Genomic DNA, 21,515 nt, shown 5'->3' with positions numbered 1-21,515 from the left:
TTAAGAGGGGAATCTGGTGCCACAAGGCTGCCTTAGACATCTCAAGACCAGCAGAGAGCTGCCTTCACCACAGCAACAGCACTAGCTCGCCTGCAGCTGCTCTCTTCTTAGGGCAAGAGACCTACTCTCACAGGCTTCCAGCTCTCCCCTTCACACCTCCCCAGCCAAAGGCAGAAACTGCTTTTCTTAGGGCTAAATGGGCCCCATAGTTGCCCTTGTCTTTTGTACAGATGGGGCAGCCCCAGAGCATGAGGCCCCCGCTTCTTGGGTTTCCAGAAGCACACAGGTGCATAGGCAACCCCTGACCCGCTCACATAGGTCAGATGCACGTGTGGAAAAATCTCAGCTGTCTCCAGGGCCACACTAGGTCCCTTATCTGGGCCCTAGGGCAACCCCCCACCAAGCTGCTCTTCGGTAACAGACAGCCTGGCACTAGCCAAAGGGGTGCTGGGAAAACCATTATCCTGAATAGAGGCCTGCAGTGGCTCTGCATGCAGGAATGGAAGCTGACACTGAATGGGGGTGCAACAGCCAGACACCTGGGCCCACCGCATTCCTCCTCCCCTGGGGCTTCTCCCCCCACCGCATGTCCTCTGCCCCCAGTGACAACCAGCCCCACAGTCTGTCAACCTGAGTAAGGAATGTCAGGCCAGCCCCCTCAGTCAGGAGAGCCAAGATAATTTCTGCAATGTCTTTTGGGCGCTCCCCCAGCTTGTACGTCAAATCTGAATCTTAGAGGCCAGAGATGAAAGGCCTTGTGGTAACTTACTGGGCCACATCCCTGTCCCCACACCTTCCAACTGCACTACAAAACTCCTGCTCCCGATCTCTGCCTCATTTTCCAGGAGCCCCACTAAAGAGACACATGCGGAAAGCAGTGCGCACTCTCCCGGTCAGCAGATGCCATAGCAGTAGCAGTGTGATTGTCAGTCACACACACTCTCACTGTTAGAACATACTGGCAGTACTGATCTAATAGCAAACTCTGCTGGATTATCACATACACCCAACCCCGTCACATAAAGTGATCCCAGCCATCTTGGGACACAGGCTTCCTGGTGGTTTATTCACATACAAATTCACAATGGGAATCAGTTACTCTCCTGAGACAGGCAGCACTGGGACCCTGCACTGTGGCTTGTCCAAGTTTCTTATCTACATGAATCTTCTCAGCTTGGAAAGAAGCTGGTGCAACTGGCTGTTTTTCTTGTAGACACCTTTAAAGGAAGGAGAAGTTGTGAGGGTGGCTGGGGAGAGCCTGACCTGACAGAAATACAGCTGGCAACAGTGCCCATATTGCCCAGACAAGCAAAGGGGCTCTGAGCTCAGTAGTTTGTAGCAAACTTCAAGAGGCCAGGGAGGGGGTTGGTGTGAAACATGGCTGGCAGCTGGGGAGATTCTTCTTCCCATTCCCCTCCCTGTCCCACATCTCATTACTACAGGTGCCTAAGCAGCAGTTCTGAGAAAGTGGCTTTCGGCATCTTGGGTGACACAGGAGCAACAGGGAACCCTCTGCTGTGTAATCCCACAGGCGGCACTCAAAGCTCAGGCACCTGCTTTAGACAAGCACAGCCAGATGCTCTAGGGCTCTGACTCAGTGTTCCATGCAGAGGAGACTGGAATTCACTTTGTTCCCTGCATTTCCCATGCTCCAGAGGCTGCAGGGATTCTTTGGTACACAAAGGAGTTTGGAGAGAGCTCCTGGAGCACAGACCACCACATTCACCTCTAGGCTCCTGCCAAGCAGCAGGGCTGGGGAAGGAATTCAGGACTCAGCCCTGGTCCCATAAGGCAGCTGGTGCTCGTGAGAGCTCACAAGGGAAGGGCTGGGGCAGAGGGGGGACTGAGGTAGGTTTTTTCCTCTTGGAGAGAGAAAACTGGAGACACTCCTTTCCCATCAGGAGAGTTGCTTCTTTCAAACAAAGCCTGGTCATCCCAGCTGGCAGGAGGTTCCAGCCCCTCTCCCCATAAGACCTCTATTAGCCTTTAATGAGGAATACAGAGAGGGATGTTGCACCTTGTCAACTCAGCTGCACCAAGGCCCCTGCTAGCACTCTGGCCTGCAGGAACACTCCCAGAGGAGCCAGTCCTCTATGGGGAAATAAGCTCGACCTCCAGCTGCTTCCACAACACAGCGAGGATGCATCCTTCCCATGGCTGCAGAATCTGCTGGCTTCATAGTCAATGTCCCCACGGAGCTTTCTGGCCATGGAATCTCCCAAAGGCCACTGGGCTTCCATCATTCACTGTCATCGCTGTCGCTCTCCTCCTCCTGCTCCTCCTTCGGGGCCTCTGCCACCTCTCTCATGTCGGCAAAGAAGTCCTCTCTGCCGCCCAAGGCTTTGCAGCTCAGGGCCTTCAGCTGCCCACTCTTCTTCCTCTTCCGGTAATCATCCACCACCATGGAGCAGAGTGATGAGATGTCCCAGAACTTCACCTTCTGGTCATGGCCAGTGCTGGCCAGCAGCTGACCAGTGTGGGACTTGGCCAGCTGTTCAATGGGTTCCCCCAGGTGCTGCCCAACGCTGCCTATCACCCGATTAGGTAAGATATTCACCGCCCTGGGACAAGAACAGAAGCTTGATTAATGGAGGGCCAGCTGTGCAGTAACTATGTGTGGTATTCCAGCCAACCCACCCACCAAAAGGAGGTGTTCTGGGGCACTAAGATTAGAAGACTATAATATAGGGCCAATTGTCCAGTAACCTTGTATGCTACCCCATCACTACCTACTAGATGGGGGTCCTCTGGGAATGCCGAGAGCTTAGAAGAGGGAAAGTGCCAACTGGTTTAAGTCCCAAATTCAGGGCTTGGTAAGCAAGCTCAGTAGGTCCATCTCCAAGGAGATGGATCCTCACTTCACTGTCAGGAATTAATGTAATGAATCCAAATCCAGCAGCAACAGCTGGGTGGAGCCGAATGCCAGAACCCAGGAAGGGAAACGCACTGAGACCAGGAGCACCCAGAATGAAACACACAGTAGGAACAGCCCTGAACACACAGCGAGGCCAGCCTGGGGTTTTGATTTCTTCCAGTTTAACTGCCTCCGTGGCGTTAGCAGCACAGCTCCCAAGAGTTCCCACCAACAGCCCTTTCACAGAGGCACCCAGAAGGATCCAACCCAATAGGCTGTCTGAAGTCCATCCCCCAGTATCAGGGCAGGAGCTTCCCTTGCAGTACCTCTCCCAGGGCTTTGCCCTGTCTGCTTGTAATGTGCCCTACCGATGGGGCTCCCACCTCTTCCCTTGGTAGATTATTCCACGACTGCATTTGCCTTTGGCAAATATCTCCTGATATTTTGCCTACCTCAATTCTACCCCAGTACTCCTACCCCCTTGGCCCTTCTCCCCCCACTCTCCTTGCTATTCACACCCTGTAGATCCTCCGAGCAGAAGTTCATCCTGTCCTCCCAGCCCCACTAGCAGAAACAAGGCAGACAGCCCCCCTTTTCCCAGCCTCCCTGCCAGGAGCCAGCACTGGGCTCTCTCACCTGATGACTCCATCAATGGAACCCGTGCACAGGACATTCTCCGTGACAGGGACCATGCAGTCGACGGACTCGGCCTTCACTGCAAAGCGGTCGCTTGTGGCACCAAAACCATCCCAGTTGAAGAGATAAATGGTCCCCTCGCTAGAGCCACACACCACTTTCTTCCCCCTCTGGACAAGAAGTGAATGAGGCGGAGCTGAAAAAGCAGCAGCTCAGGACAGGATCCTCCCCTCCCCACATGGGCTCTCTAGCAGGAAGTGCTCAATCAGGGGCCGATAGCACAGGGAGAAAGGGACGGAATGGGCTCCTTTCCTCTTAGTCAAGGGAGTCCCCATGTTTAACTCAGCAGGGTCCTTCGAGCTCATGGCTGAACATTAAAGGGCACTGGGGCACCCACCGCTGCCCACGTCTGGGACAGCTCAGTGCTGAGGCAGGGAAATCTGGCTCCGTATTGCTACTCCCACATGAAGGACAGTCACAGATGGCCTGTGAGCTCCTACCTTCATCAGAGCGATGGACGTCAGGTCTCCACTCTGAGGCTCTGAGAGCAGCTCAAAGCGCCGTCTCTTGATGTTGAAGACACCCATGGTTCCATCGCCACTGTGGGAACCAAAGCGGTACATTGCACTCACTTAGACATGGGAGTCCTCATTTCCTGTCCTGGCAGTTATTACCTGTATAACTCCCAGAGGTGGCTGCATACTTCAGAGAGAGGGTATAAGCGATCCCCCATTTGAAATTGTCCAGGATGAGAAGCACAACAAACTCCAGGTGATTACAGAGAGTCTGGGGTCAGACAGAGTCTGAGGCCATGGGGATAACAGCACTTACCCCCTCCTTCGAGGGCGGAGACAACTGTGCCATCTGCATTAGACAAGCAGAACCAACAAGGTGCGAACAAACCTGTTCTCCCCCTAGGGGAGCTGCTCTCAGGCCCCCCGGAGCAGGCTTTGCTGCCCCATTTGCCTGCAGGAGCCCCGGCACATGTGGCTGAGGAGCCCAACATCACCTGGTGGTGAGCAGGAGCTTCTTGTTCTCGTCTATGGCCATGCTGCTGATGTACTCCTCATGCTGCCGCATCTCCATGATGGCTGTGCCTTTGCGGAGGTCCCACACCTTCAGCATCCCACCATCGTCTCCCGTGGCAAAGAGGTGGTCGTCTATCACCAGCAGGCTGTTCAGGGCCGAGCTGTGGAGACCCCCGCCCCAGTCACCAGCAGCATCAGAGACTGTGAGAATTTTTCTAGCTGAGGCAGCCCTGTGAGATGCTCCCTGCTGTGGCAAGGACTGGAGACACCTCAGAGAGCCATCTGCCATTCAAAGGCCCTGTCAGGGAGGTCTGACTACATGGTGGCTCTAGCCACAGTACCAAGCACAGGTGGAATCTGGGGGAGAGGGGAGTTTGGCACCCCCAGCACACCGGGTGCTCCTAGGGTGAGGGAGCATGGAAGGAGCCCATCTTCAGGAAGCGGAGAGCTCCCTGAAAGTTCTCGACCCTCTCAAGGGGGCCATCTGGAGAGGGCAGCACCTCCCACCAGTGTGTGTGGGGGAGGAAGGAACCAGCTCCCTCCAGAGCTAGTTTCTGCAGCCCAACTAAGCCAGAGGACGCTAGAGGGTGACCAGTGGCCATCTGGACGCAGCAGGCAGCCACTACAGTCCTGGCTCCATGGCTGGCTCCAGGGTTTTGGTCATTTGGCCTGCTCTTTGCCCCAGCGTCCCACCTGAGTCTTTGACAGCCCCACCATGCAGGGCAGCCTGAGGGCAGATTTCCCTGCTCCCCATCCCACACATGGCCCAGCCAGCACTGAGCAGCACTCAGCATCAGGGAAGGACATGATGGGCAAGAGTGCATGGGAGACCAGCTCCCTGCCAAGGGGAGTAGCCAGCTTTAGTGGAAACATGAGCCAAAGGACACTCAGGGAGGAACCACTCTCCTGCTCTAGGGACCATGGGCAGCCAGTTCCCAGGATGCCCTTGCTGGGCAGGGCAGGGCTGGAGGGTTGCGTGGGACTGGGAATCCCCTATAGACACATACCTGTGAGCCTTGGAGAAGCGTGTCACCAATCGGCCCTCCTCCACGTTCAGGATGTGGATGGATTTATCTTTGGACACGGTGAAGAGCTCTGGCAACAAGACACACAGTATACATTCGGCATCCCCAGCCCATTCAGCAACCAGAGCAGCACGAATGACACCAAGTTACCCAACTCCAGTGCCCAGGTCCTGTGCTTATCCCTCACCAGCAGCATTCCCGCAGGATTGCTGTTACTCCTGGACTCTGATCATGAAGCCAGCCAGGACCCAGCGTAGCACAGTGTGCTAGGGAGCAGAAACATTGCAGCAGAATGGGACTTCTGAGCTACAGGGAGGAAACCCTTGGCAGTCTGGTGAGGGAGGAGAAAGAGCAGCATGGGAAAGTCTCAGCCTGGGAGCCCTGCCCCCCGCCACACCTCTCAGATTTATAGTCTCCACAGTACGGACTGAATGAATGGCTCTGAACAGTTACTGTGCAACAGTCAAGCAGCCCCTGCCCTGCCTCTCTACACTTCCCCCATGCTCCCTGGATCCCTCACTCCCAGGCACAGCTGATTGCAGGGGGATCTTATCTGCAGGCTGGGAGCTCAGCACATTTCCTGAGCCAAGCACAGCTTGGCCTGCTCAGCAATTGGCTGAGAGACTTCTAATCAAACCCCTGCAAACTCCTCACACTTTTGCATGGCTGTGACCCAGAGAGGCTCAGCAGCCCCCCTTCCAGGGTGCAAGGAGAAGGGCTGCCCCCCAGAAGACAGAGAAAGGCATCCTCCTTGCTAGCTTGACCTCCACCCAGTGAGTTTGCACAGGTCACTACAATGGTGTGAGAAAACCGAGGGGAGGTGCACTCACTCTGTCCATCGTGGGAAAAGGACACTTCCCGGCAGGATTTCAGGTGATGTCCTGAGGACCAGAGCTCCCGGTTCCCACCCTCCAGGCAAGAGTACGAATACCTGAAACAAAAGCATGTGTGTTAAGGGGATACCAGTGAGGAGCTGCTCCCTGTTTTGCCCTTCCAGCTGAGGAGCACAGCTTATGGGTGTGGAAGGAGCATTCAGATCCAAAGTTAGGGGCTCCTGGTGCAGGAATGGGGAGGTGTGTGTCCAGAGGGGGCTTTCATGGTGCAGGACTGGAGAAGGGAGGGATGTGCCATGTCTAGATTGCTGGGGCATCGCCAGTCCCCAGGGGTGGAAGAGAAACAGGAGTCAGAGGTTTGAGCTGGATTCACATGGAAGAAAAAAAGATCCCAGTGGAGCAGGAGCCCCAGCTGTGTGATGGGAAAGGAACAGGTGGCATCTCAGCATCAAGGATCAGCTCCCACAAAGGGAGACCCCTGCTTCCCAGCGCTCACTATCAGGAACTGGGGACTCCCCACATAGAAGGAGACCAATCTTCACAGTCCCTCACAATCCCATTGGTTTGAACATGCCGGGCAGGTTCCCTAGAAATCTAATCTAATGCTTTCCAAGGCAGGTCACTAAAGAGGCACCATTGCAGCTGGGAGAGATGGCAGGTGCAGTGAGAGGCAGAGACCTTGCGCTACACCGGTGTGAGTGCAAAACAGATTTGTAGCAGCCAAATGGAGAAATGCCAGCTAAGAACCTGTTCCCAGGCTAAGCCCTTGGCAGAGGAAGGATGATATGACCCCAGCTACAGCATCCCAAATGCCAATGCTCCAATACTGGAAGCAGCTTTGCCCAGCCTCAATCTTCCTCTGCAGAGATAAGTGGGTTCTTCAAGTCAGCTTAGACTTGGAGCATGGAAAAAACCATCTCTAAACACACATCACTCTCCACAGGAAGCCTCTCCCCAAACCCATGGCTTCTCCCGGCACCATCACCTCCAGCAGCTGAGCCTGGCTCCTATCGACAGTGGTGGGGTAGAGCTGGATGGGCCATGGGGTCACGGACCCCTACCCACAGTTTTCACCCCATAGGAGCCCTTCTCTCTCTGTCTCCTGGGCAGTGCTGACCCCTGGGGGTTTCCTTGCAGCTCCCTGGTTGTACTGCCTGTTGCTGATTATCTACACAGTGCTCTTCTCTCAGATAGATCCAACTCACACATAGACATCACCATCCACATCGCCGGCTGCAAGGATGTCCTGGCTGGGGTGGAAGGCAATGGTGTTGGCAGCAGCTTCAAAGGAGATGTCCTCTGGGGTGTCTCGGAGTCTGGGCTCCAGCTCCTCCTGCTCCAGATCTGCCTTTGTGAGGTAGAGAGACATGAGCTAGATTAGGGGGGAGGGGGCAAACAACAGCCTGCGGGCTGGATCCGGCCCCTCAGGGCTTTGGATCTGGCCCACCGGATTGCCACCCCCATGGCGCTGCGGGCCCCATTCCGCTCCAGGAAGCGGCCAGCATCACGTCCCTGTGGCCCCTAAGGGAGGAAGGCTCCATGCGCTGCCCTAGCCTGTGGGTACCTCCCCCGAAGCGCCCATTGGCCAGGAACGGGGAACTGCAGCCCATGAGAGCTTCAGGGGAGGTACTCACAGGCAAGGGCAGCGCACTCAGCCCTCTGCCCACCCCACCCCCCCCAGGGCCACAGGGACTTGGTGCCGGCCGTTTCCTGGAGCAGAGGCGTGGGGCCAGGGACAGGGCAGGCAGGCAGGGAGCCTGCCCTGGCCCCGGTGTGCGCCATTGCCACCCCAGAGCTGCTCCAGGTAAGTGGCACCGGGCCGGAGCCCGGACCCCGATCCCCTCCTGCACCCCAACCCCCTGCCCTGAGCCTTGTCGCACCCCTCCTGCACCCCAACCCCCTGCCCTGAGCCCCCTGCCTCACCCCTCCTACACCCCAAACCCCTGAGCCCCCTGCCTAAACCCCAACCCCTGCCATACCCAACACCCCTCCTGTACCCCAACCCCCTGCCCTGAGCCCCCTCATACACTCCGCACCCCTCCTCTGCCCCAACCCCTTGCCCTGAGCCCCTTCCTGCACACCGCATCCCCTCCCACACCCCGCACCAACCCCCTGCCCCAGCCCTACATTCATAGCCCTGCATGCAATTTCCCCACTCAGATGTGGCCCTCGGGCCAAAAAGTTTGCCCACCCCTGAGCTAGATGGTCAGCCAAGGAGCCTCCGGGGCGCTCAATTCCACTCTCCCCTGTGTGCACACAAGGGGGACACCAGCAGAGTTCCCCACCGCCCATCCAACATGCACCCAAAGGGGGGAGCCCACCTGCATATGCCCTGCATTTTCCTCCTCCTGCATGGCTGCCTCCAGCTCCTGAGATGTTCCCTAGGTGGAAGGAGAAAGAGACCATCAGATTTAAGTGGGGGAAGGTGCATCCTGGGGAGCAGGTTGCTAGAGCTGCCTCCAATCAGCTACAACCAAGGGAATACATTCAAGGCAAATGGACCCACTCCAGCCCCAGCAAGTAATGTCCCCTGGGGCCAGGACTCAGGAGATGCTACTGTGACAGATATGACTATTTCCTGCTATAGCCTGGAAAAATCCCATTGAATTAAGTATCTTTCGAGTCCACTGTATCAAACACAAAGGTTGTGCGTTATCAAGGATTGTATGTGACCTCGCTGTGGGGAGATGGGATGTGAGTTAGGAACTTCAAATTACTATACTGAATAATAAGCCCAGAATGAGCTTTTGGACACAGTGTCAAGTGGGGAAATCTCCAGGGGAGGAAAATACAAATTCTCATCTCTAGTTATGCAAAAGCCCTCTGGAGCTATATCCTGAGAAGAGGACGATTGATCTTCAGATTCTGGAAACAGATAAGCAGTAGACAAAGGCCCAGGCTGTACAAAGGAAAGACTAACCTATTCACGGATGTACTTGTTTTGAGCTGAAGCTGTTACGAATAAGGCCATACCAAATTCACAGCCATGAAAAAACACGTCACGGACTGTGAAATCGGGTCTCCCCCTGTGATATCTGGTCTTTTGTGTGCTTTCACCCTATACTATACATATTTCATGGGGGAGACCAGCGTTTATCAAATTGGGGGGTTATCAAAAAGGGAGTTGCAGAGGGGTTGCAAGGTTATTTTAGGGGAATCGTGATATTGCCACTCTTACTTCTGTGCTGCCTTCAGAACTGGGCAACCAGAGGCTAGTGGCTGTTGGTTAGGCACCCAGCTCTGAAGGAAGCACCCTGCCAGCAGCAGCGCAGAAGTAAGGAAGGCAATCCCAGACCATGCTCCACCCTTACTTCTGCACTGCTGCCTGCAGAGCTGGTTGGCTGGAGAGTGGCAGCTGCTGACTGAGGGCCCAGCTTTGCAGACAGCAGCGCAGAAGTAAGGGTGGCAATATCATGCCATGCCATTCTTACTTCTGTGCTGCTGCTGATGGCAGCTCTGCCTTCAGAGCTGGGCTCCCAGCCAGCAGCCACCACTCTCCAAATCTGAAGGTAGCGCCATCGCCAGCAACAGCGCAGAAGTGAGGGTAGAAGTACCACAACCCCCTCCCCCCACACACAATAACCTTGTGACTCCTCACAACTCCTTTTTGGGTCAGGACCCCTACAATTACAAAACCATGAAATTTCAGTTTTAAATAATAAACGTCATGATTTCAGCTATTTTAAAAATCCTTTGACTGTGAAATTGACCAAAATGGACCATGAATTTGGTAGTGCCCTAGTTATGAACTTGTAGCCACAGAAAAATCCCTTTGTGGGCTTTGAAGGGCTGATTTCACCAGAGCCCTTGTTGGAGTGAGAGGGTGATCTCTGGAAAGCTTATTAGCATGCTTTGTTTTAATGTTTTCTCTGTAATGCTTTCACCTTCAGAATAAATGTGCTTGCTTAGAAAGAGTTGTGGGGTAACTTGTAACTGTGCACAATTGTACTGTTTAAAGCCTCTGAAGAGGAAGAGCAAAGTGCAGCCACTGGCCTGTCCAGGCTGCCCAGCTTGCTGGGAATAACATAGTTTAGGTAAGTATCAGAGGGGTAGCCATGTTAGTCTGGATCTGTAAAAGCGGCAAAGAGTCCTGTGGCACCTCATGGACTAACAGATGTATTGGAGCATAAGCTTTTGTGGGTGAATTCAGCACAAAAGCTTATGCTCCAATACGTCCGTTAGTCTATGAGGTGCCACAGGACTCTTTGCTGCTTTTACAGTATAGGTAGGGAACTGTGCAGCCAAGAAAAACACCAGTCAGGAGGGAGAGAGACCCATGCCTCCACCCAGCAGAGGGGGAATACAGGTGCAGTTGCCCTGAAGAATAACAGCTGCTCCCCTCACAGCTGGTCAAAAGGAAGACAAAACGTCTCCGAGTCCTCTATGGGGCACAAAGAGAAGGGCAGGGCTATAGGGCTCCATTGAGGAACAAGAGTTGCTGCTAAATACTCGCAGGGGATGGGAAAGGAACACCTATTGTTTAAAAAAAATGGAATCAGTTAACACAGCCCTTCTCCTGCAATGTGGACAGAGCCTTAGACCTGGTCTACACACAGAAATTGGACTGGTTTAACTAAATCTGTGTAAAAACCAGTTTAGTTAAATGAGTGAAAGTCCCTGTAAATCAATACATGTGTGTCCGTAAAGGAGTTTGCTGTGGTGTAACTAAATCAGTTTAAAAACACATCTTTGGTTAGACCAGTGCAAGTTCATGTGTAGCAACGGTTGAAGAGGTGAATGTACTGAATCAAAGAGTGCAGACAGACAACGTCAGCAAAGCTAGATATGATGCAAGCAGGTCAGGGCCCCAGGTATAAGGGGGACAAACCAATTGCTGTAGAATCATGCTCAGGAATCCCGGCACTCCTTTTAGAAACAACACAAACACCTACTACAGGACAGGCCCAACAAAGAAAACAACACAACGCCGCAAGCCATCACCTTCAGCCCCCAACTAAAACCTCTCCAACGCACCATCAAGGATCTACAACCTATCCTGAAGGACGACCCATCACTCTCACAGATCTTGGGAGACAGGCCGGTCCTTGCTTACAGACAGCCCCCCAATCTGAAGCAAATACTCACCAGCAACCACACACCACACAACAGAACCACTAACCCAGGAATCTATCCTTGCAATAAAGCCCATTGCCAACTGTGTCCACATATCTATTCAGGGGACACCATCATAGGGCCTAATCACATCAGCCACATTATCAGAGGCTCGTTCACCTGCACATCTATCAATGTGTCAGCAATGCCCCTCTGCCATATACATTGGTCAAACAGGACAGTCTCTACGTAAAAGAATAAATGGACATAAATCGGTCATCAAGAATTATAACATTCAAAAACCAGTTGGAGAACACTTCAATCTCTTTGGTCACTTGATTACAGACCTAAAAGTTGCAATTCTTCAACAAAAAAAACTTCAGAACCAGACTCCAAAGAGAGACTGCTGAATTGGAATTAATTTGCAAACTGATACAATTAACTTAGGCTTGAATCAAGACTGGGAGTGGATAGGTCAAAAAGTAAAACTATTTCCCCATGTTTATTCCTCCCCACCCCACACTGTTCCTCAGACGTTCTTGTCAACTGCTGGAAATGGCCCACCTTGATTATCACTACAAAAAGTCGTCCCCTCCCCCCCACACTCTCCTGCTGGTAATAGCTCACCTTACCTGAAAAGAAAAGGAGTACTTGTGGCACCTTAGAGACTGACAAATTTATTTGAGCATAAGCTTTCGTGAGCTACAGCTCACTTCACGAAAGCTTATGCTCAAATAAATTTGTTAGTCTCTAAGGTGCCACAAGTACTCCTTTTCTTTTAACAGACAAGCTATCAAGTCTTAGCACGGATGCCTGTGAAAAAAACCTTTCAAGTGCAACCTAAACATTAACACATAGGCAGATCCAGGCCTATGGGCAGCCTGTAACAAGAGTTCTCAGGTATGAACTGGCCCATTCATCTCAATGAGACATTAACTCTGGAGGCTAATAATATTTAAAATACAAACTCTAGTAGCTACTACATAAGAATTACCATACTGGGTCAGACCAAAGAGTCCATCTCGCCCAGTATCCTGTCTTCCAATGGCCAATGCCAGCTGCTTCAGAGGGAATGAGCTGAACAGGTAATCATCAAGTAATCCATCCTGTCGCCCATTCCCAGCATCTGGCAAACATCCTGGCTAATCCTCCATGAATTTATCCAATTCTTTTTTGAACCCTGTTATAATCTTGGTCTTCACAACACCCTCTGGCAAGGAGTTCCACAGGTTGACGGTGCACTGTGTGAAGAAATACTTCCTATTGTTTCTTTTAAACCTGTTGCCTATTAATTTCATTGAGTGACCCCTAGTTCTTGTGTTAGGAGGAGGAGTAAATAACATTTCCTTATTTATTTTCTCCGCACCTGTCGTGATTTTATGGACCTCTATCAGATCCCCCCTTCGTCATCTTTTTTTCCAAACTGACAAGTCCCAGGTTTTTTAATCCCTCCTCAGTTGGAAGCTGCTCCATGCCCCTCATCATTTTAACTCCTCTGCTGAGCGCTTTGGCAGGAACCTCGGGCTAAATCGCTTGCCCACGAGCGCAGGGCGCAGGGACAGGCCTGTCCCGGTGCCGGGAGCCGATGCCCGGGTTGGCCGAATCGGGAAACGAGGGATTCCAACCTCCCTTCCCCGCGCCAAAGGAGGGAAGGGAAGGAAAAGTTTCCACCCGCTACCCTGCGCCAAAAGCCTCGAGCCGCCTCCCGCGCGCCGCAGCCTCCCGGCCCCCGGCCCCCCCCAGCGGCTTCCCTCTCTGATGCGGCGGCACGCGCGGCGGCAGCCCAAGAAACCCGCGGCCGGACCGGGACACGTAGGCCGCTGGCTGGCCGAGGGGAGAACAGGGTCCCGCGAGGCGGGGCGGGGCGGGGCGGGGGGGGCGCATTTCCTCCCCCCAACACCCGCTACCGGCTCGCGTCGTGGCCGCCTCGCTCTGGTAAAGGAATCGGCTCACGCTCACCTCTGCGGGTGCCACCCGCGCGGCACGGGGCGGTCCTGGCAGGGAAGAAGCGGATGCGTTCCAGTCAGGCGCTTGCGGTAGGCGCCGGGTTGGCCTTTCCCCTTCCAGGACCCGCCGCGGGTTTATGACTTTTAACCTCTCGCGCTAGCCGTTTGCGTGGCCACGCCCCGCTGAGCGCTCTTAGGGCCCGCTCGCGCCGCGGTTACTTCTTCTCTTCAAACGCTTGGCAACCCAGCTCCCGCGGGTTCGAGGCCCGCGGCCGCTCGCCGGCCTTTTGCCCCTCCCCGAGCCGACTCCACCCCTGCGCGCGCGGAACATTCCCCCGCCGGGCCGGGACCCGCGCTCGTTGCTCTGCAATTCAGCGCTCAAGCGGGCGCTGCCCCCATTGCTCCCGCCAGGCTCAGCCGGGGAAGGGGGCGTCAGCGCCGTTGTCGGCTCCAGTTTCGGGGAGCGGCGGGGGTGCGCTGTGGACTGTGGAGGGGGGGGGCGAGTCCAGTTACGAGCAGGAGCGCCGTAGTCTGGGGAGGGGAGCGGGAGGGGTTCAGCTTGGAGAGGGGGAGCGGTCATTTGGGGAAGGGGGCAAAATGGGTTCAATTTGGAGGAGGGAGCGGGGCACCGTTGTCTGGGGGAAGGGGCCGGTTTGGGGGAGTGGGCAGGGGTGCCATGGTCGGGGGGGGCTCCAGTTTGGGGGAGGTGGTGGTGGGGCACCGTTGTCTGGGGAGGGTGACGGGACGCATCCTGTTTGGAGCGGGGTGAGGGTGCTGTCGTGTGGAGAGGGGAGTGGGAGGATAGGTGGGGTGCCGTCTTCTGGGGAGGGGGGCGGGACAGGTCTGGATTAGGGCTGGGGGCGCCATCCTCTGCAGAGGGGGGCAAGAGATGAAATATGGGGGAGGTGGCAGGACGGGCCCAGTTTGGGGGTGGAAACAGGGTCACCGTCGTCTGGGGAGGGAGGTGGGATGGGTCCACTTTGGCGGGAGGATGGTGGAGCCGTCATTTGGGCAGGGGGGCAGGATGGGTCCAATTTGGGGCAGGGGGGAAGCTGTCTCTATCTGGGGAGGGGGGTGGGAGGGGTCCAGTTTGGGGCGGGGGGGCGCCATTGTCTGAGGAGGGTGGCAGGAGAGGTCCAGTTTGGGAAAGGTAGTGGAGGTGCTGTCATCTGGGGAGGGTTGCAGGCCGAGTCCAGTTTGGGGGAAGGGGCGGGGGGTGCTGTTACCTGGGGGGGCGGGACAGGTTCAGTTTGGAGGAGGGGGGGCACCGTCATCTGGGGAGGGGGATGGGATGGCTCCAGTTTGGGGAAAGGGTTGGGGGGGCTCATTATCTGGGGTGGGGGAGTGCCATTTTCTGGGGCAGGGACTTGGGACGGGCAAAGTGGGGAGGGGGCCTTTGGCGCCATTGTCTGGGGAGGAGGGAGGGATGGGTCCAGTTTGGGAGAGGGGGCAGGGGACACTGTTGTCTGGGGAATGGGGCAGGATAGGGGCAGGGGGCACCATCATCTGGGGAGGGGGCGGGATGGGCTCAGTTTGGGGGAGGGAGCTTTTGGCGCCTTTGTCTGAGGAGGGGGGTGGGACAGGTCCAGTTTGGGGTAGAAGTGGGAGCACAGTCCTCTGGGGAGGTGTCGGGATGGGTCTAGTTTGGGGGAGGGGCAGGACGGGTCCAGTTTGCAGGAGGGGTAGGCAGGGCACAGTCATCCGGTGAGGGGGGTGGGACGTGTCCAGATTGGGGTGGGGGGCATCATCATTGTCGTCTGAGGAGGGGGGTGGTACGGGTCCAGTTTGTGGGAGTAGTGGGCAGGGTGCAATCATCTGGGGAGGGGGCAGGACGGTGCCATCATCTGGGGAGGGGGGTGGGATGTGTCCATTTTGTGGGTGGGCACGGAGGGCGCCGTCATCTGTGGAGTGGAGCGGGAGGGATCCAGTTTGGTGGAGGGGTCAGGGGCACTGTCATCTGGGGAGTGGAGCAGGAAGTTGTCTCGGAGTCATTAAGGCGATGCTCTGGAACTACTCCATATGAGGCCAGTCAAAACTCTGGTGTAGCATGGCGGCAGGGCAAGAAGCTTACACTGCTTTCACCTTCCTAGATCTTACCTCGGAGCATTCAGCATCCCCTTCCACGCTGTGTGCTTCCCGCAGCGAGTCCACCCAGGCAGGGCTCCTGGGGGAGCCAGAGGACCCTGCACCCCAACTCCGCAGTCAGACATGACTCTCAGCCAGTGTAAAACAGAAGGTTTATTAGTCGACAGGAACACAGCGTAGAACAGAACTTGTTAGCACAGAAATCAGTGACTTTGAGCCAAGTCCATCTTGGGGAGTCCTGGGCCGGAAACCATGGACTCCCCCTCTTCCAGTCCCCCCAAGCAGACTGCCAGCTTCCAGCGACCCGACCTCAGACACCCCCGAGTCATCGTGGATATTTCTCTGAAGACGTCCACGCAGTGTGCAGCGGCAGTCAAAAAAGTTAACAGGATGTTAGGAATCATTAAAAAAGGGATTGAGAATACTTGTTCCCATAATATAAGAACTAGGGGCCATCAAATGAAATTAATGGGCAGCAGGTTTAAAACAAATAAAAGGAAGTTCTTCTTCACACAGTGCACAGGCAACCTGTGGAACTCCTTGCCTGAGGAGGTTGTGAAGGCTAAAACTATAACAGGGTTTAAAAGAGAACTAGATAAATTCATAAAAAGAAAAGGAGAACTTGTGGCACCTTAGAGACTAACAAATTTATTTGAGCATAAGCTTTCGTGAGCTACAGCTCACTTCATCGCATGAAGTGAGCTGTAGCTCATGAAAGCTTATGCTCAAATAAATTTGTTAGTCTCTAAGGTGCTACAAGTTCTCCTTTTCTTTTTGCGAATACAGACTAACACGGCTGCTACTCTGAAACAGATAAATTCATGGGGGTTAAGTCCATTAACCTTAGCCAGGATGGGTAAGGAATAGTATCCCTAGCCTCTGTTTATCAGAGGGTGGAGATGGATGGCAGAAGAGAGATCACTTAGTCATCACCTGTTAGGTTCACTCCCTCTGGGGCACCTGGTATTGGCCACTGTAGGTAGACAGGATACTGGGCTGGATGGACCTTTGGTCTGACCAGTGTGGCCCTTCTTATGTTGCCCTCCTCCTTGTCTTTGTCTTGCTTCCCGGGAAAAGAGTCAGCTGGTCATCACCTGGTTGCATTCCCCTCCTGGGTCTCAGGTTACAAAGGGCACCAGTCATAGCATACATGCAGACAGCTGGAACAGCCTCACCTGCCCCAGAGATCTCAGACAAAGTGACACACCCCTATTCCCACCACCGAGGTATTAGTGCAGCACACAGGGAAACAGGTACACATTATTTATGCAAAACAGTAAAACTTACATAGGTTCAACAGTAAGACTCACATACAACATAACAAGGATAACCCCCCCACTTCGTCACAGAAGGTTCCATTTTGGGGAGGGCACGGGGGTGCCATTTTGTGGGGAGGGAGGCAGGATTTGTCCAATTTGGGGGCAGGGGGGGAATAGATCCAGTTTGGGGGAGGGTGCCGGGGGCGGTGTTGCCTGGGGAGAGGGGCGGGACAGGTTGAGTTTGGGAGAGGGGGCAGGGGACACCATCATCTGGGGAGGGGGATGGGATGGGTCTAGTTGGGTCTGGGGAGGGGAGCAGGACATGTCCAGTTTGGGGCATCACGGGTGCCATCGTCTGGGGATGGGGGCAGGACGGGTTGAGTTTGGGGGAGGGGGCAGGGAACACTGTCATCTGGAAAGGGAGGCAGGATGGGTCAAGTTTGGGGGAGAGGGCTGGGGACGCCATAATCTGGGGAGAGGGGTGGGATTAGTCCATTTTGGGGCAGGAGGGTGCCATTGTCTGAGGAGGGGGCAAAATGTGTCCAGTATGGTGCAGGGGGCAATGTTGTCTGGGGAGGTGGGAGGGGCAAGTCCAGTTTGTGGGAATGGTGGGGGGGTGCCATAGTCTGGGGAGGGGAGTGGGATGGGTCCAGTCTGGGGTGGGAGGTGCCCTCCTCTGGGGAGGGGAAGGACGGATCCAATTTGCGGTGGTGGGATGCTGTCATCTGGGGAGGGGGGCAGGACAGGTCCAGTTTGGGGGAGTGGGTAAGGGGGCGCCGTTGTCTTTGGGGGCGTGGGCCGGTACAGTTTGGGGGAGGGGGTGGGGCACTCCATTGTCTGGGGAGGAGGGAAGGATGGGTCCAGTTTGGGGGAAGGGCGGGGAGCAGGATGGGTCCAATTTTCAGGAGGAGCAGGTGGGGCGCAGTCATCTGGGGAGAGGGGTGGGAAGGCACTGTCGTTGTCTGGTGAGGGGTGCAGGACGTGTCCAGATTGCGGTGGGGTGCATTGTCATCGTCTGGGGAGGGGGGCTGGAAGAGTTCAGTTTGGAGGAGGTGACGGGGGAGCCATCATCTATGGAGGGGGGCAGGACAGGTCCACTTTATGGGAGGTAGCAGGGGCATTGTCATCTGGGGAAGGGAGCGGGACAGGTCCAGTTTGGGGAAGGAGAGGAGAGGGGGTTGGGATCTGTCCAGTTTGGAGCAGGGGTGGGCTGGGCACAGTCATATGGGGAGAGGGGTGGGACAGTCAGAGGTGAGGAGACGGGATGGGGAATAGGAGTGTTGCTCACTCCTACTGCATTTACTATTTCTGAGGTTACTGAAAGGGAAGGGAAGTTGCCTGCGCGGAGGGTGGACCGCGAGGCATCGGTATCTAGCAGGCAAAAGGTAGGGGTGCCATTAATTATACAGTTTACATATGGTCCTGTTTGGTTTAAAGGGACAAATGGAGCAATGATGCTACCCATCTCCTGGCTATCCTAACAAAGGAACAGGGGAAGAATATTGCGGTGCAAGGGCAGGGTCGATTGGTTGGTTAAAGCGATTGGGACAATTACTTTTCCAATGGCCCACCGGTCCACAACAGTAACAGGCGTCATTGAATTGCCCCTGAGTAGGGGAATGGTGGGGACCTCTGTTAGGTCTCCCTCCTCTTCCCCTTAACAGATGGTTGCTGTGGGGTTTCAGTATATTCTGGATCTGGAGGGTCATTAATTTAGTTTCAATGTCATCCTTTTTCTTTTCTAATTGACAGTAGTAATGCTGGGAGACTGCCAGAATTTTGTCTGGGTTTTTTTCTTCCCAATCTATGGTACCAATTTTTAATTGGTCTCTCAATCGTGGATTGAGTCCTTGGACAAAAGCGGCCACTATGGCTTGTTTAGCATATTCCTCTGCATTATTTATGCCAGAATATTTCTTGAAAACGTTCTTAATGCGCTGCATATAATAAGCAGGGTTTTCTCCTTTATTTTGTTTAAAAGCACTAATTTTAGTTTAATCTGCCTTTTTGGGGCAGATTTTGAGAACTGCATCCAGCAGGTTGTTCCTGTCTGTGTTTATTATGGCCTTGGTCATCGCTGAGCCACTGGGCCTCTTGTAGGAGGTGATTTAATGTTTCCCTGGGCAGGACTCCTTTTAGGAGTTGATTTAAATCTGCCCAGTTAGGGTTGTAACAGCTTATGACTGTTTTAAATTCTTCTTGAAATTTGACGGGGGTCTTCCCTTATTTTAGGGAATTTTTTAATCAAATTATACAGATTTGTGGGAGACCAAGGGGCGTGTACAGTCACCAGGGTTGCTTGAACTGAATTATCAACACCTAGGCCTGGGAGTTGACGCAAGGGGAACGCTGTTTCATAATGGGGAGATGGGGGCTGAGAGCTGAACGTGAGAGGCCCCTGGGATCGTAACTTCTGTTGTCTAGTATTCCTTGCTGGCGGTCCAAATGAACTTTCCGGCAGTTCATCTATGTATTGGACTGAGTCTGCTAGGGTAGTGATTGGTCTCCCTGTGGGATATGAGGGCAACTCAGGGGAAGGGGGTGAAGCAGATGCTCACATTGGTGTTACTGCTTGGAGCGGGGGGTCCCTGGATAGTGGAGTCAGCCTCCAGACTGTAGTCTGGTGGAGGCATGTGGGATCCACTGCCCTCCACATTTGTTCCGCCCTGCGTGGATGGACCTGCACTTGCCTGTCTAGGTGATGTAGGGGCAGTCAGGTGTCTACATTCTAAGTATAAATCTATGAGATCTGTGGATGGGGCTGACAGGTTTTTCTGAAGGGGCCTTGAAGGGTAAAGAGGTATTTGCTGGCCAGCCGGGGTTTGGGAAAGAGTTAATTTCTCCTTTGCCTCTTTTAATTGTGTTTTAACTTTCTCCTGGGAGTCCTTGAGACTCCTCATTTGAGATTCACTGCGCCATTTTTCTGTTTCCCCATATCAATTGAAATATGCATCAAACTGACCTTGTCCGACATTATTGGCAAGAAGTGCGCCTCTGAGGTGCACAATCTTGTCAAGGTCGAAACTTCCCTTTAAGGGAAACTGTAATTTCTGATCATCCCTGATATACCAATTCCATTTCTCTAAAAACTTGCAAGTGAAAGGCTTATAATTTGTATACATATAGTATGCCGGTATGGCTTTTGGCGGGATGATGATCCTTTTTGATTCACCGGCCCGCATTTGTACCTAGGGAGAGGGGAATCCTCTTGGATCCTCTGGCCCCCAATACTTCACCTGGCGAGAGTGGAATCCTTTTTGGATTTCTTGGCCCCCAGTACTTAATTTAATTCACTCGTTACAGTCACAAAGGGAAGGTTTTGTTTAGGGTCTCCACTACTGTCTTACATCCTCCCTTCAGCAAAGAGCATCGGCTGGCGCCGCATACTCTGTCTCTTCAGGCGAGGTGATCAGACCAGTCAATGGCTTGTCAAGCCACCTTCGGGGCAGGAGCTAGAGACAGGGGAGGAAAGAGGGTACGGAAACAGACCATCCGAGGACGGAAGGGATGGGATCACACGAGCGGGAGAGCCCCGCCCCTGCTGCTTGCAATCTGGCGGGGCCTGTGGAGGAGGGTGCAGCAGGGACACAGCCGGCCATGGGAGAGGGCCCGCCCCAAGGGGAATCTTCCCTCCCTTGTGCTGCCCCACCATTATCCCCTCGAGTCACTGAGCCATCGCCTCTGCCCCTTGACACAATCCCTGCTAGCCAGCCCCCAGATGATGCCATGGAGGGCTGGGCCTTAGTCCAGGGGAAGCGGGGCAAGCGGAAGGCTCGAGCTCCGCTTCTTCCATCTGATGCGGAGGCCCCCCGGAAGACCAGGAAGGGGGGCACCGAAGCTGAGCCTTCCACTCTGCCCACGGGTGTTTTCCATCCACCAGAGCCGGCTGGGGATGACGTGGCACCACTGGAAGGCAGTATCACCCCTCCACGGGAGTCCTTCCCCTCCAAGACCCCCAAGGCACCATCTAAAAACTCCAGTGTGCCCCGAAGCAATCATCGCGTCAGGTGCCAGTGGGGAGCATCCCGGGGTGGCGGAAAAGGATTTCCCATCCATATACGAGGAGATCAAGGCCCTGGGTTTGACCCCGGTTACCCAGGGGGAGGACGACCCTATACCAGCGGGCCTCGATCTGGACGATTTCACTCCAGCCCCCCTTTCCCCATGTTCCCTCCCCCTAACCGTTGCTTCCGCTCCCACCTCCGAGGAGCCCCTGGACTCCTCCATCAACCCGGCTGCAGAGGGCACCCCGCTGAGAGCCGCCAAGCCTGTTGAGGCGACGGCCAGTGCCACGCAGCCAGGACCTGAGCCACCAGGGGCACCCCTCGTTGGCGAGGAGCATTCGACCTCCTTCCCGGGAGAGGGCCCTACAGAAGAGAGTCCACCTACTGATGCCGTGGCTGCCAAATCCAGCATAGAGCTTGCGCCCGGCATCACTGAGAGCCCTCTCCCCACCCAGACTCTCACCTCTAACCCTGCCCCTGCCCCTATCCCGTCCACCTCCCGAGATGTTATTGCTGCCCCTGGGGCTGTCTCCTTCCCTTTTCCAACAGATGACTCCCAGGGAGTGTCCTTTGTGTTTACCTGTCCCGACCTACCAGGGGCTGCTATCCTCCCTCCGCCGCCCCCTCTCGCCCCAGCATTCAGGTCAACCCATCAGGAGCCCCATCGGGGGTCCGCACCCTGTCTGCCCGTCTTGGTGGGCCACGGGGCTGTACCAAGGGCCCCGTCGGGGAGTAACCAGACCTTAACCCCAGCCCCCTATGCGCTGCGAGAGGAGTTGCAGGAGTTTCTAGA

The 21,515-nt window shown here is 54.7% G+C and overlaps 1 protein-coding gene across 3 annotated transcripts; it reads right to left on the bottom strand.

Annotated features, from left to right (window-relative positions):
- Positions 1–1,039: 1,039 nt before the first annotated feature.
- Positions 1,040–20,057, bottom strand: WDR55 (WD repeat domain 55). 3 transcript variants are annotated; one of them, XM_043520200.1, is made up of 9 exons: positions 20,026–20,057; positions 8,698–8,757; positions 7,582–7,724; positions 6,374–6,474; positions 5,526–5,613; positions 4,500–4,679; positions 3,991–4,090; positions 3,491–3,660; positions 1,040–2,561 (listed from the first exon to the last, which is right to left on the bottom strand). In XM_043520200.1, the coding sequence occupies exons 2-9, from the start codon at positions 8,728–8,730 to the stop codon at positions 2,240–2,242; spliced, it is 1,137 nt and encodes a 378-aa protein (XP_043376135.1). In that variant the 5' UTR covers positions 8,731–8,757; positions 20,026–20,057; the 3' UTR covers positions 1,040–2,239. The 3 variants fall into 3 exon arrangements, with proteins under 3 accessions (XP_043376135.1, XP_038270362.1, XP_038270363.1); XM_038414434.2 differs by lacking the exon at positions 20,026–20,057 and adding an exon at positions 13,388–13,540; XM_038414435.2 differs by lacking the exon at positions 20,026–20,057 and adding an exon at positions 12,795–13,112.
- Between the last annotated feature and the right edge of the window lie 1,458 nt (positions 20,058–21,515).

Source organism: Dermochelys coriacea, chromosome 8 (assembly GCF_009764565.3).
Source record: "Dermochelys coriacea isolate rDerCor1 chromosome 8, rDerCor1.pri.v4, whole genome shotgun sequence".
Classification (NCBI taxonomy): domain Eukaryota; kingdom Metazoa; phylum Chordata; order Testudines; family Dermochelyidae; genus Dermochelys; species Dermochelys coriacea.
Note: the sequence above shows the minus strand (reverse complement) of the source record. Positions and strands in the feature narration are given on the sequence as shown.

Bases quoted from the DNA above. Each gene is read 5' to 3' on its own strand.
- WDR55 (XM_043520200.1), bottom strand. From the start codon at position 8,730: ATGCAGGAGGAGGAAAATGCAGGGCATATGCAG. The intron at 6,475-7,581 runs GTGAGTTGGATC...CTTTTGTTTCAG, and splicing joins GTGGATGGTGATGTCTATGT to GTATTCGTACTCTTGCCTGG. The intron at 2,562-3,490 runs GTGAGAGAGCCC...TTCTTGTCCCAG, and splicing joins TCCATTGATGGAGTCATCAG to GGCGGTGAATATCTTACCTA.